The sequence below is a fragment of the Pristiophorus japonicus genome, chromosome 18, assembly GCF_044704955.1.
Source record: "Pristiophorus japonicus isolate sPriJap1 chromosome 18, sPriJap1.hap1, whole genome shotgun sequence".
NCBI classification, from domain to species: Eukaryota; Metazoa; Chordata; class Chondrichthyes; family Pristiophoridae; genus Pristiophorus; species Pristiophorus japonicus.
This window is the reverse complement of record NC_091994.1, coordinates 1,618,576-1,631,680: the sequence shown is the minus strand read 5'-3', so window position 1 is coordinate 1,631,680 and position 13,105 is coordinate 1,618,576. Positions and strand designations below refer to the sequence as shown.

Sequence of the window (13,105 nt, the reverse complement as noted above, 5' to 3'; positions counted from 1 at the left end):
CGCTCCCTCAGTACTGCCCCTCCGACAGTGCGGCGCTCCCTCAGTACTGCCCCTCCGACAGTGCGGCGCTCCCTCAGTACTGCCCCTCCGACAGTGCGGCGCTCCCTCAGCACCGCCCCTCCGACAGTGCGGCGCTCCCTCAGCACCGCCCCTCCGACAGTGCGGCGCTCCCTCAGCACCGCCCCTCCGACAGTGCGGCGCTCCTCTAATTCTGGCCTCTTGAGCATCCCCAATTTTTAACGCTCCACTATCGGTGGCCGTGCCTTCAGCTGCCTGGGCCCCAAGCTCTAACTCCCTCCCTAAACCTCTCCGCCTCTGTACCTCTCATCCTTGAAGATGCTCCTTAAAACCTACCTCTTTGTCCAAGCTTTCTGTCATCTGTGATAAAATGTGGCTTGGTGTCAAATCTTTGTCTGATAACTCTCCTGTAAAGCTCCTTGGAACATGTTAAAGGTGCTATATAAAGGCAAGGTGTTGCTGTATCCAAGGCCCGTTACCTCGTCCTCACTGACCACCTTGGCTGCCAGTTCCCCAATGCCGCAAATTTTAAAATTTTTGTGCTTTCCGTGACTTAGCCCCTTCCTATTTCTGTAACATCATTAGTGGGTAACACTCTGGCCTCTGAGTCACAAGGTCGTGGGTTCAAGTCCCACTTCAGAGACTTCAGATCATAATCTAGGCTGACACTCCAGGGCAGTACTGAAGGAGTGCTGCTCTGTCGGAGGTGCTGTCTTTTGGATGAGAGTTTAAATCAGGCCCCAGCTGCCTCTCAGGTGGACATATGATCCATGGCACTATTTCGTAGAGCAACACTGTTCTCTGCAGTGTCCTTTCTCTCTGCTTTTTCTTTCTCTCTCATTTTTCTCTCTCTCTCTCTCTCCCTCTCTATCTTCCCCCCCTCTCACTCTTTCCCCCCTCCCTCTCTCTCTTCCCCCCTCTCCCTCTCTCTCTTCCCCCCCCTCCCTCTCTCTCTTCCCCCCTCCCTCTCTCTCTTCCCCCCCCTCCCTCTCTCTCTTCCCCCCCTCCCTTCGCGCGGCCCCCCGCCCGCGCGCGCTTCCCCCCTCCCTCTCTCTCTTCCCCCCCGCCCGCTCGCGCGGCCCCCCTCCCTCTCTCTCTTCCCCCCCTCCCTCTCTCTCTTCCCCCCCTCCCTCTCTCTCTTCCCCCCTCCCTCTCCTCGCTTCCCCCCCTCCCTCTCGCTCCCCTTCCCCCCCCTCCCTCTCTCTCTTCCCCCCCCTGCCCTCTCTCTCTTTCCCCCCCTCCCTCTCTCTCTTCCCCCCCTCCCTCTCTCTCTTCCCCCCCTCCCTCTCTCTCTTCCCCCCCTCCCTCTCTCTCTTCCCCCCTCCCTCTCTCTCTTCCCCCCTCCTCTCTCTCTTCCCCCCTCCCTCCTCTCTTCTTCCCCCCCTCCCTCTCTCTCTTCCCCCCCTCCCTCTCTCTCTTCCCCCCCCTCCCTCTCTCTCTTCCCCCCCCCTCCTCTCTCTCTTCCCCCCCCTCCCTCTCTCTCTTCCCCCTCCCTCCCTCTCTTCCCCCCCCTCCCTCCCTCTCTTCCCCCCCCTCCCTCTCTCTCTTCCCCCCCCTCCCTCTCTCTCTTCCCCCCCTCCTCTCTCTCTTCCCCCCCTCCCTCTCTCTCTTCCCCCCCTCCCTCTCTCTCTTCCCCCCCTCCCTCTCTCTCTTCCCCCCCTCCCTCTCTCTCTTCCCCCCCTCCTCTCTCTCTTCCCCCCCCTCCCTCTCTCTCTTCCCCCCCTCCCTCTCTCTCTTCCCCCCCCCTCCCTCTCTCTCTTCCCCCCCCCCTCCCTCTCTCTCTTCCCCCCCCCTCCCTCTCTCTCTTCCCCCCCTCCTCCCTCTCTCCTTCCCCCCCTCCCTCTCTCTCTTCCCCCCTCCCTCTCTCTCTTCCCCCCCCTCCCTCTCTCTCTTCCCCCCCTCCTCTCTCTCTTCCCCCCCCTCCCTCTCTCTCTTCCCCCCCCTCCCTCTCTCTCTTCCCCCCCCTCCCTCTCTCTCTTCCCCCCCCTCCCTCTCTCTCTTCCCCCCCCTCCCTCTCTCTCTTCCCCCCCCTCCCTCTCTCTCTTCCCCCCCCCCCCTCCCTCCTCTCTCTCTTCCCCCCCCCTCCCTCTCTCTCTTCCCCCCCCCTCCCTCTCTCTCTTCCCCCCCCCTCCCTCTCTCTCTTCCCCCCCCCCCTCCCTCTCTCTCTTCCCCCCCCTCCCTCTCTCTCTTCCCCCCCCCTCCCTCTCTCTCTTCCCCCCCCCTCCCTCTCTCTCTTCCCCCCCCCTCCCTCTCTCTCTTCCCCCCCCTCCCTCTCTCTCTTCCCCCCCCTCCCTCTCTCTCTTCCCCCCCTCCCTCTCTCTCTTCCCCCCCCTCCCTCTCTCTCTTCCCCCCCTCCCTCTCTCTCTTCCCCCCCCCCCCTCCCTCTCTCTCTTCCCCCCCCTCCCTCTCTCTCTTCCCCCCCCTCCCTCTCTCTCTTCCCCCCCCCTCCCTCTCTCTCTTCCCCCCCCTCCCTCTCTCTCTTCCCCCCCCCTCCCTCTCTCTCTTCCCCCCCCTCCCTCTCTCTCTTCCCCCCCCCTCCCTCTCTCTCTTCCCCCCCCCCCCTCTCTCTCTTCCCCCCCCTCCCTCTCTCTCTTCCCCCCCCCCCCTCTCTCTCTTCCCCCCCCCTCTCTCTTCCCCCCCCCCTCCCTCTCTCTCTTCCCCCCCCCCCTCCCTCTCTCTCTTCCCCCCCCCCCTCCCTCTCTCTCTCTTCCCCCCCCTCCCTCTCTCTCTTCCCCCCCCCCCCCTCTCTCTCTTCCCCCCCCCCCCTCCCTTCTCTCTCTTCCCCCCCCTCCCTCTCTCTCTTCCCCCCCCCCCTCCCTCTCTCTCTCTTCCCCCCCCTCCCCCTCTCTCTCTTCCCCCCCCCTCCCTCTCTCTCTCTTCCCCCCCCCTCCCTCTCTCTCTCTTCCCCCCCCCCCCCTCTCTCTCTCTTCCCCCCCCCCCTCCCTCTCTCTCTCTTCCCCCCCCCTCCTCTCTCTCTTCCCCCCCTCCCTCTCTCTCTTCCCCCCCCCTCCCTCTCTCTCTTCCCCCCCCCTCCCTCTCTCTCTCTTCCCCCCCCTCCCTCTCTCTCTTCCCCCCCCTCCTCTCTCTCTCTCTCCGTTTTCTTTCTCTCACTCCTTTCTCTGTCTCTCGCTGTGTGTCTCACTCTCGCTCATTTCTCTCTCTCTCTCTCTCTCTCTCTCTCTCTCTCTCTCTCTCTCTCTCTCTCTCTCTCTCTCTCTCTTTCATTCTCGGGAGTAACGAAGGGGCCTATCTGTTCAGGTGGGTATAAAAGATCCCATGGCAGTATTCGAAGAAGTGTGGCGTGTTCTGGTATCCTACCTGAACCAAACAAAGGATGAAAGGGTCATTTATCTTGTTGCTATTTGGGGCACCTTGTTGATATTTGCCTCATAATATTTTATTGAATGAATTCTCGGGATGTGAGCATCACTGACCAGACCAGCATTTATTGCCCAGCCCTCGTTGCCATGAACTAGGCCACTCCATAGAGCAGGTGAAGGGTCAACCACATGGCTGTGGGACTGGGATCACACATTAGCCCAGACTGGGTAAGATCAGCAGATTTCCTTCCCTGAAGGACACGAGTGAAGCAGTTAGAGTTTTTAAGACAATTTGCAGCTTCATGGCAACGTTCCTGCTAATTATTTTGGGTGGCGTGCGACCCTTTAAGTTCGTTTGCCGATTACCTTCAATCTGTGTCGCTCTGGTTACCAACCCTCCTGGAAGCAGTTTTTCCTTATTCACTCCAAGATATTTAGTGCAGTGGGTTTTCCGGTGGTGATGGTGTGTCTTGCGTTTCTTGTGCCGGCAGGTACAGTAATATTTTGCACGTCTTCATCCGGACGTCACGAGATGAAGGACTGAAGACCCTGTACAGCGGATTTGTTCCCACCATCCTCGGCGTCATCCCCTATGCCGGTCTCAGCTTTTTTACCTACGAGACGTGCAAGAAGGTGCATTCGGGTACGTATGGCAGCAGTTAGCGGGATGGTGGGGGCCTCGGAGAGGGGGGAAGGGGGAGTGCAGTGAGGGCGCTGGTGGGGGGGGGGGGGGGGGGCTGCAAGGGGAGAGAGGAGGGGGAGAGGGGTGCTGAGGACGGGGGTGGGTGGGGTGCGGCGTGCCCTGATCACGCAGACTGTGGAGCCAGGATTGCGAGACTCCCCGAACCACCAACTAACGGGATTTTACCCAATTTTTACGGCTGAGGGGAACCATTCGGCCCATCTTAATTCATCCATCCAGGGAGGTCCTGATCAATGTTGCTTTTAACTTTTTTGGGGTGCTGCGGCCCATTTAAAAGCCGGTGAGCCAACTGCATGAGAGCTCCAGGATCACCCACGCAGCTTAAAGGGAACGTGGTCCTAACCCCCACCCCCCCCTCCCATTGCAGCATCTAATGATTAGATTTTTGCCCCCATTACTCCATTCTTTACTTGTGAAGATTTCTGTTATCAGTCCTAACATTACCTTCTATAATAAAAGTGCAAACTGCTGGAACTATTCAGCTGGTCAGGCAGCATCTGTGGAGAGAGAGAGAAACTGTGACAATCTTTCAGCTTAATGACCGTTTGTCAGAACTGGTAAAAGTTGGCGATGTAATGGGTTTTAAGCAAGTGCAGAGGGGGGGAAAGGGGGTTGGGCACAGAGGGGAGAACAAAAGGGAAGGTCTGTGGTAGGGTAGATGGCAGGGTTTACCAGTTTGAATCTATCTCTGCTTGTTCTAGACACAGTTGAATCAAAACTGAGATCCCAGGTTATCTTTTCCATACCCATAACTATTTTGTGTGTCTCTCTCTGTCTCCCTCCTTTCCCAGTCGAGGAGCCCAATTTCCTCCAATCTTTTTCTGGCTTACAGCTTGGTGAGTTTTCAGGCTGCTGGTGAATCCACATATTGTGGGGGAATGAAGGGAGGGTTTATATTTCACCAAAGCCTGGGTGAGGGGCCAAGTGTGACTGGACTGAAAAGAACTCGAGCAAAGATGAGATAGAATCATAGAATTAATAGTACGGCACAGAAGGAGGCCATTTGAGCTCCCGAGTCTCTGCACCGGCTGTTTCGAAGACAGGTAGTCCCATTCCCCCGCTCTTTCCCCATATCCCTGCAATTTCTTCTCCTTCCAAGAATTCCCTTTTGAAGGCTGCTATTGAATCTGGTTCCACCAGCCCAACGCATTCCAAATCCTAACCACTCGCTGCATTGAAAGGTTTTTCCTCATGTCGCCTCTGCTGCATTTGTCACTCGCCTTCAATCTGTGCCCTGTGGTTATTGATCCTCCTCCTTGACTACTCTAACAAAACCCCTCCATTAACTCTCCCCTGAACCCCAAACTCCGCTTCTCGAGCCCCTCCATGTAACTGAAGTCCCATGTGGATGAACTAAGACGGAAAATGGCCTTCCTCATCCATAAGTATCTTGTGGGACTAATCGTTGGGAAGGGATGCGTTTTGTTGGGATTGTAGGGTATAATATCAGCTATGGCTCAGTGGGCCCCAGTCAGAAGGTTGTGGGTTCAAGTCACACTCCAGGAACTTGAGCACATAAATCTAGACTGACACTCCCAGTGCCGTACTGAGGGAGTGCTGCGCTGTTGGAGGTGCCGCCTTTCGGATGAAACGTTAAACCGAGGCCCCGTCTGTGCTCTCAGGTGGATGTAAAGATCCCACGGCCACTGTTTGGAAGAAGAGCAGGGGAGTTCTCCCCGGTGTCCTGGGGCCAATATTTATCCCTCAATCAACATAACAAAAAAACAGATTATCTGCTCATTATCACGTTGCTGTTTGTGGGAGCTTGCTGTGCGCAGATTGGCTGCTACATTTCCAACATTACAACAGTGACTACACTCCAAAAGTACGTCATTGGCTGTAAAGCGCTTTGGGACGTCTGGTGGTCGTGAAAGGCGCTATATAAATGCAAGTTTTTTTAATGTAACCCCCCCCCCGTGTGTGTGCGGCTTGTTTTCCAGAGTACACCAAGAGACCCCAGCCCTACGCCCACGAGCGGCTACTCTTCGGGGCGTTTGCTGGGCTGATCGGTCAGTCGGCCTCCTACCCGTTGGACGTAGTGCGCCGACGGATGCAGACGGTGGGGGTGTTGGCGGGCACCAAGGCGCACAAGTGCGACGGCCTGGTGGAGACGATCGGCCGCATCGTGCGGGAGGGGGGTCTGGTGGGGGGTCTGTACAAGGGCCTCAGCATGAACTGGATCAAGGGCCCCATCGCCGTGGGGACCAGCTTCACCACTTTCGACCTCATGCAGATTCTGCTGCACAAAATCCAGACACACGATGCCTTGAGGAGGTAATGACTTCATGGACGGGGATCCTGGAACCCTTGGACTGGCTGAAAGAAGTAATTGTTACACTAATATATATATATGTGTGTGTGTGTGTGTGTGTGTGTGTGTGTCCAGACCGGGGACTTGGGGATTGCTAGACTGGCATTTACACACTGGAGGAACTGTGTGAGATACAACCGTGACAGCAATGGAAACTCTGGCATCCAGTCCCTCCCAGCACTGTTAAAATAACCTGATTTAATATTGATCTTTGTTGAGGCCTCTTTGAAGTTGCCTGTTTTCCAAGATAAAGTTAAAATCGCACTGGAATACTGGCTGCAGCCCCGTGGGGGAGTGTGTGACCGAGTCTCTCTCTCCGGAATGTCCCAGGTTCAGTCCCTGCTACTGACCCTCAGCATTGGGGGGGGGGGGGGAGAAACGGGTAGGATTCCTGGTCTTGATCCCTGTCTAGCAACAGTCAGTGTGTGTGGGGGCAGTCAGGTGAGAGCTGGCTTGGGTGGGGCCGTTGCTGGGTTGGAAACCTCTTAACCGCACGCTGTCGAGTTTTAAAGTAACTTCTTCCAGTCTAAAACAAATATTCTCACGCACACCCTCTCCGTCAAACTGCACAATGTGACACTTTCTCGGTCCCGAAACTTGTACGAGGCTTTAACACGTCGCTGTTTGGGCCGCTCGAGTCCGAACGAGCAGCCGTTCCTTTTTTGTCCCTTTTGCAAAGGGCTCCCACTTATTGTCGGGACAGAGGAACTAGGACATCCCAGAAGTTTACTGTTGCAAAGTGTTCCGTTCTCTTGCCTGAAAGGTTTCCGAGATATCGCACTAATAACTTATTAAAGAGATCTGTTTTTTAAAGGAGACATATCGACACATGATTAGGATTTCGCTAAGCCACTCGACTCCTGACCTGAAGCTGCTGGCATGTTTTGAACTCTACAATAACTCTAAGGCTGGGGATGATGTTCCTTTAAGGAATGTACATCCCCTCTTCCCCAATGATAATCCTGGGAGAGCAGCTGAGTCCAGGCAGGCACACACACGCACGAGAGAGAGGCTGATATTTGATCCCCAGCCAGCACAGTTAGCTGGTCTCGGCTCTATGTTGCCTTGATGCCGTTTATGGAAGATGCAATCGGCTGATGTTGCTGCTCTCGGTCCCCCTGCCCATTGACGCCCTGCTGGAATGTGCCGGCGTGTTGGATGCCAGCACTGGACTTGGCTGAGATGTCCCACCCCCCGGCCAGCTGGAAGAATCATTGGCGAAGCCCTCCTCAGCCATGTGGGTGAGGTCCCAGAGGGCACCTGGTAGCTGGAACTGTGCCCCCAGCAAGGAGCCGCTGACTTTACAAGGGGCAATGGGGAGAGGCGTGAGCGTTGCTGTTTTTAAATCCTAAGGCGGTACGTACTCCTGCACCCAGATGAAACACTCTGTGGCTGACTACACCGATGACCCGTCCCCTGTTGATAAAGGAATCCCACATTCTCGCCATATCCCTCAATCCCTTCTCTCTCTCCTCTCTCCAGATACACATCTAAATACCACTTGAACCTTAAAGAAAGAAAGGCTTGCATTTATTTGACGCCTTTCAGGACATCCCAAAGTGCTCCATGGCCAAGGAAGTACCTGAATTGCTGTCACTGCTGTGATGGAGGAAACACGGCAGCTAATTTGCGCACGGCAAACTCCCCAGTGTGATCGTCAACCTGTTGTTTTTAGTGATGCTGGTTGAGGGATAGTTATTGGCTAGGGCACGGGGAGAACTCCCTTGCTCTTTGAACTAGTGCTGTAAGATCGTTTATGTCCAACTGAGGGCAAAAGGGATCTCGGTTTAACGCTCATCCGAAAGGCGACACCTCCGACAGTGCAGCACTCCCTCGCTGTGAGTGTTGGGCTGCATTTTGTGCTCGAGCCTCTGTGTGGAGTGGGACTTGAACCCTTGGGCAAGAGTGCTACCCACTGAGCCACGGCTGACCCGATTTAAACTGTTTAATTGTCTATCGTTTGGAACATATTCCACCACTCCCACTACTCTTGGGAAAGCTGACCCAGTGACGGGTGCCTAACTTCCTCATTTTTAATGTCCAACCTGATTTGATCCTTTCTACCGAGAAAACAATTTGCCCAGATCAGCTTTTGTTCACTTCCTAATTGATGTTGAAGGTGTCCGCTGTGACTCAGTGGGCTGCACTCTCGCCTCTGAGTCAGAAGGTTGTGGGTTCAAGTCCCACTCCAGGAACTTAAACACATAAATCCAGGCTGACACTCCCAGTGCAGTACTGAGGGAGTGCCGCACTGTCGGAGGGGCAGTACTGAGGGAGTGCCGCACTGTCGGAGGGGCAGTACTGAGGGAGTGCCGCACTGTCGGAGGGGCAGTATTGAGGGAGTGCCGCACTGTCGGAGGGGCAGTACTGAGGGAGCGCCGCACTGTCGGAGGGGCAGTATTGAGGGAGCGCCACACTGTCGGAGGTGCTGTCTTTTGGATGAGACGTTAAACCAAGGCTCCGTGGATGTAAAAGATCCCATGGCACAATTTCGAAGAAGAGCAGGGGAGTTCTCCCTGGTGTCCTAGGGCCAATATTTATCCTCAACCAATAACACCTAAAATAAACAAACCGCTTAATTGGTTATTTAACCTATTTCTGTTTATGGAATCTTGCTGTGCACAGGCTGTCTTGTTTGTCTACATTACAACAGTAACTCCAAAAGTATCTCATTGGCTGTGAAATGTGTTAGTCGGCCAAGAATGAATGTGTGATATTTATATAATAAATCGCCACAACTAAACGTGTCATCAGCCCATTGTGAAATTGCCATCATATTGTTAATGTCCATATTTTGTTTTTGTATTCTGTTTAAGCTGCCACTTTAACAGGGGGGCTGGGGGCTGGGGGCTGTAGCCGGTATGGGGAACTGGCCACTTCACGCCTGGGACCATTGAGCCCCAATTAATGGGTCGCCTGTCTACTTCGTCTGCTGGCTCTCAGGGACTTGTGTGGCACAGGTTGAGCATTCACAGACCAGCTCCCAATTGCTTATTGCAGGAAGGATACTAAGGCACATTGTTGGGACAGTGTAGAGAGAGCCACACTCTCTTTATCTAACCCGTGCTGTACCTGCCCTGGGAGTGTTTGATGGGACAGTGTAGAGGGAGCTTTACTCTGTATCTAACCCCGTGCTGTACCTGCCCTGGGAGTGTTTGATGGGACAGTGTAGAGGGAGCTTTACTCTGTATCTAACCCCCTGTACCTGCCCTGGGAGTGTTTGATGGGACAGTGTAGAGGGAGCTTTACTCTGTATCTAACCCCCTGTACCTGCCCTGGGAGTGTTTGATGGGACAGTGTAGAGGGAGCTTTACTCTGTATCTAACCCCGTGCTGTACCTGCCCTGGGAGTGTTTGATGGGACAGTGTAGAGGGAGCTTTACTCTGTATCTAACCCAGGGAGTATTCGATGCTGACACTGGAGGCCTGAAATGGGATTGGTTTTATTCCCCAGCCTTGATGAGCGCAAAAATGTAAAGATGAATTGAATGCGCGCCCCTGGTTTGTGAGATCGTGGATGAGGTGCAGGGGGGGCTGGGTAAATGGCGATTACAGGACTGTACCCTAGTCAGTTCAGGAAAGGAAATAAATAAGGGGATGGGGTTTTTATTCCCATGTTCCTGCTTTAAGAAGGTTTGACTGTTGTAAAGGAGCAGCTTTGGGCAGCAAAGAAATCCACCGGGGGTTGCTCAGGCGGATGAAGGAATTGTTCGAGCAAAGTATCTCTTTCCCCCCCCCCTGCCCCCCACCCAGTGCACCTCTCCAACCTTGTTCTCACAAAGTAAAGATTCTCGTACGATATTTGCAATTTAATATATTGTTTACTATAAGCACTATCCCCGATCTCCAAACGCAGTAGTGAGTGGACCTCAGCCATTTGGGAGGTGGGGGGGTCAGTGAGAACTCTGTGTCTGTCCTTTCCAATGTTGACTGGGCTAGTGACCACACCCAGGCATTGCAGCACCGGTCCCAGTGGGCAGCAGCCAGGAATCCTGGTCCGCAGCCTGCAGTATGTGTGGGGGAGGTGGGTCGACCGGACGGGGAGGGGGGTTGCCAGGTAACGGGGCCAGTCCAGAGCTAGTCATGTTTGACTTCATGGACCAGATTCTGACCTGCTTTGAGTCCCATGTGGCCTTTGGACTTGCCTTTTCCCAGAACTGATTTTTGATTCGAAGGTGTTGAACTGTAGTGAATTATTTGAGTGATTCCGTTAATATAAAATAAAATTATTTGAGTAAATAAAAAAAAAAGCTTCTGTTTTCTTGTGTGTGGGGAAATGGAGAGAATGTCGAGACACATTTTTGCCTCTGACTCCACCTCTCTCCCTGAAGGTATGTATCTCTGGGTGAGGTGGTATTCCACCGGTGGCAGTCAGTCATGGGGGGGAGGGGCAGCCGAGACAGTGAGCGCTTGTTCGACTGTTGTGTGTGTCGAGCTTATTCCCGTCCTCACCCGTATAAAATCATAGAAACTTACAGCACAGAAGGAGGCCATTCGGCCCATCGTGTCCGTGCCGGCCGACAAAGAGCTCCCCAGCCTAATCCCACTTTCCAGCTCTCGGTCCGTAGCCCTGCAGGTTACAGCACTTCAGGTGCACATCCAAGTACTTTTTAAATGTGGTGAGGGTTTCTGCCTCTACCACCCTTTCAGCCAGTGAGTTCCAGACCCCCACCACCCTCTGGGTGAAGACATTTCCCCTCAAATCCCCTCTACACCTCCTAACAATTACTTTAAATCTCTGACCCCTGGTTGTTGACTCCTCTGCTAAGAGAGATGGGTCCTTCTCATCCACTCTATCTAGGCTCCTCATAATTTTATAATAGTCCGCACATACCTTCCTGGGGCAGGAGGTGTTACTGGAAACTGAATGTCTGTCTGAGTGCGCCTCTGTTTTAAACTTCCATCGTAGCCCAGGTGCGCTGAACTCAATTCTTATCTCCTGGTGTTGCCTCCATGACTGAAGGGTCAGCCAACGGCACACAGACTGGAATCAGTCTTGGGAGCACGGGCTTCACACTGATCCATCACCAGAGTTGTCCTCTCTGGATTGCAGGAAGTACCTTGCAAAACCCGAGGTAACAGTCACTGATGCATATTTTTACATTCTCTGGCGTGCGATGTGTGCACTTTTGGAAAGGAGAGAAGCTTTGCGTCACGGCTGGGGGTAATTTTAACACCACTCATTCAAAGCCTTCTTACAACAACTTCTGACTTTAGACTCCTGATTACGAGAAGTGTATTGCTGTGTGTCAGTAGGATGCTACCACTGACTTCCCTAGACAGGGAAGCAAATCGGGAGGTCCTGCTCCTGATCCAATGAATCCTGCTTGAAGGTGTGTGTCTCGCCCCCTCCCTATCTCTGTAATCTCCTCCGGCCCCACAACCCCCCCGGAGATCTCTGTACTCCTCTAATTCTTCCCTCCTGAGCATCCCTGATTATAATCGCTCCACCATCGGTGGCCGTGCCTTCAGCTTCCTGGGCCCCAAGCTCCAGAACTCCCTCCCTAAACCTTTCTACCTCTCTTTCCTCCTTTTAAGATGCTCCTTAAAACCGACCTCTTTGACCAAGCGTTTGGTCGCCTGCAGTAATTTCTCATTCTGTGGCTCGGTGTCAAATTTATCTGTTTTGTTTTATAACACTGCTGTGAAATGCCTTGGGACATTTTACTATGTTAAAGGCGCTATATAAATACAAGTTGTTGTCATCTTTGGTGAGGACAATAACTTGCATTAAATAGTACCTTTACCGTAATAAAAGCCCCCAAGGCGCTTCGTAGGAAGCGATAGTAAACAACATTTGCCACTGAGCAACATGAGATAGTTGGGACAGGCGATCAAAAACTGGGTCAAAGAGGAAGGTTCAAGGAGTGTCTTAAAGGAGAAAAAAAAGAGGCGGAGAGGTTTAGGGAGGGAGTTCCAGAGCTTGGGGCCCAGGCAACAGAAGGCACGGCCACCAATGGTGGAGCGATTATAATCAGGGATGCTCAAAAGGGCAGAATTAGAGGAGGTTACAGAGCTGGCGGGGGTGAGGCCACGGAGAGATCTGAAAGTGAGGATGAGAATTCTAAAATTGAGGCGTTGCACGGGCTCCCAGCCCAGTAAGTCGGGGTGATGGGTGAACAGGACTTGGTGCGAGTTAGGATATGGGGCCGCAGAGTTTTGGATGAGCTGAAGTTTGTGGGAGGCCGGCCAGGAGCGCTGGGATAGTCGTCAAACAGCCTGCAATTAACTCTGTCCAGGCTCGTGCGTGATAACCGCTTTACCAGGCGGCAACTGTGGAACAAGAACTGCAGCCCTCGTGAGAGGAGAGGGCCATTGAAACCTCCAGTCCCCCAGTCCTCCCCCACCCACACCTCCGTTTTTTGTAGATTTCTGTAGTAAGTCGGTCTGGCAGCAGAGGGAGCTCTTTCACAGGAGATCGTTTGGCCGCAGTGGTTCTGTGGAGAGGCTTTGTCGGTGGAGATGTAAATGTAGATTCTTTTCCCTCAATCTGGTTCATCAAAATTACTGAAACGAATACCGATTGTGCTTTAAACAAAGCAAGCTTTTATTTAAAAAGCAAATCCCGATCGGGGACCTTATCAGACAGAAGGTTTACTCTCTTGATAGAGTGTACACACTTCCTACGGACAAGGTGACGTTACATTGTAAAGAGACGACGGTTATACATTTTCGGCAAAAGATAACAAGATAGGGCTAGAGTGACATCCTAGTCCAGCCTATCCCTTTTGATCCCTCTTTCCCTTTGTCCACT

General features: G+C 53.6%; 1 protein-coding gene across 2 annotated transcripts in view; it reads left to right on the top strand.

Moving 5' to 3' along the window:
- slc25a42 (solute carrier family 25 member 42) overlaps positions 1–10,601 on the top strand; it is a 66,027-nt gene extending 55,426 nt beyond the window's left edge. For both annotated transcript variants that reach the window (XM_070859544.1, XM_070859545.1), the window contains exons 7-8: positions 3,830–3,981; positions 5,982–10,601. In XM_070859544.1, the coding sequence (XP_070715645.1) occupies positions 3,830–3,981; positions 5,982–6,319 (490 nt within the window). In that variant the 3' untranslated portion in view covers positions 6,320–10,601. The remainder of the gene's footprint in view (positions 1–3,829; positions 3,982–5,981) is intronic.
- The last annotated feature ends 2,504 nt before the right edge of the window (positions 10,602–13,105 follow it).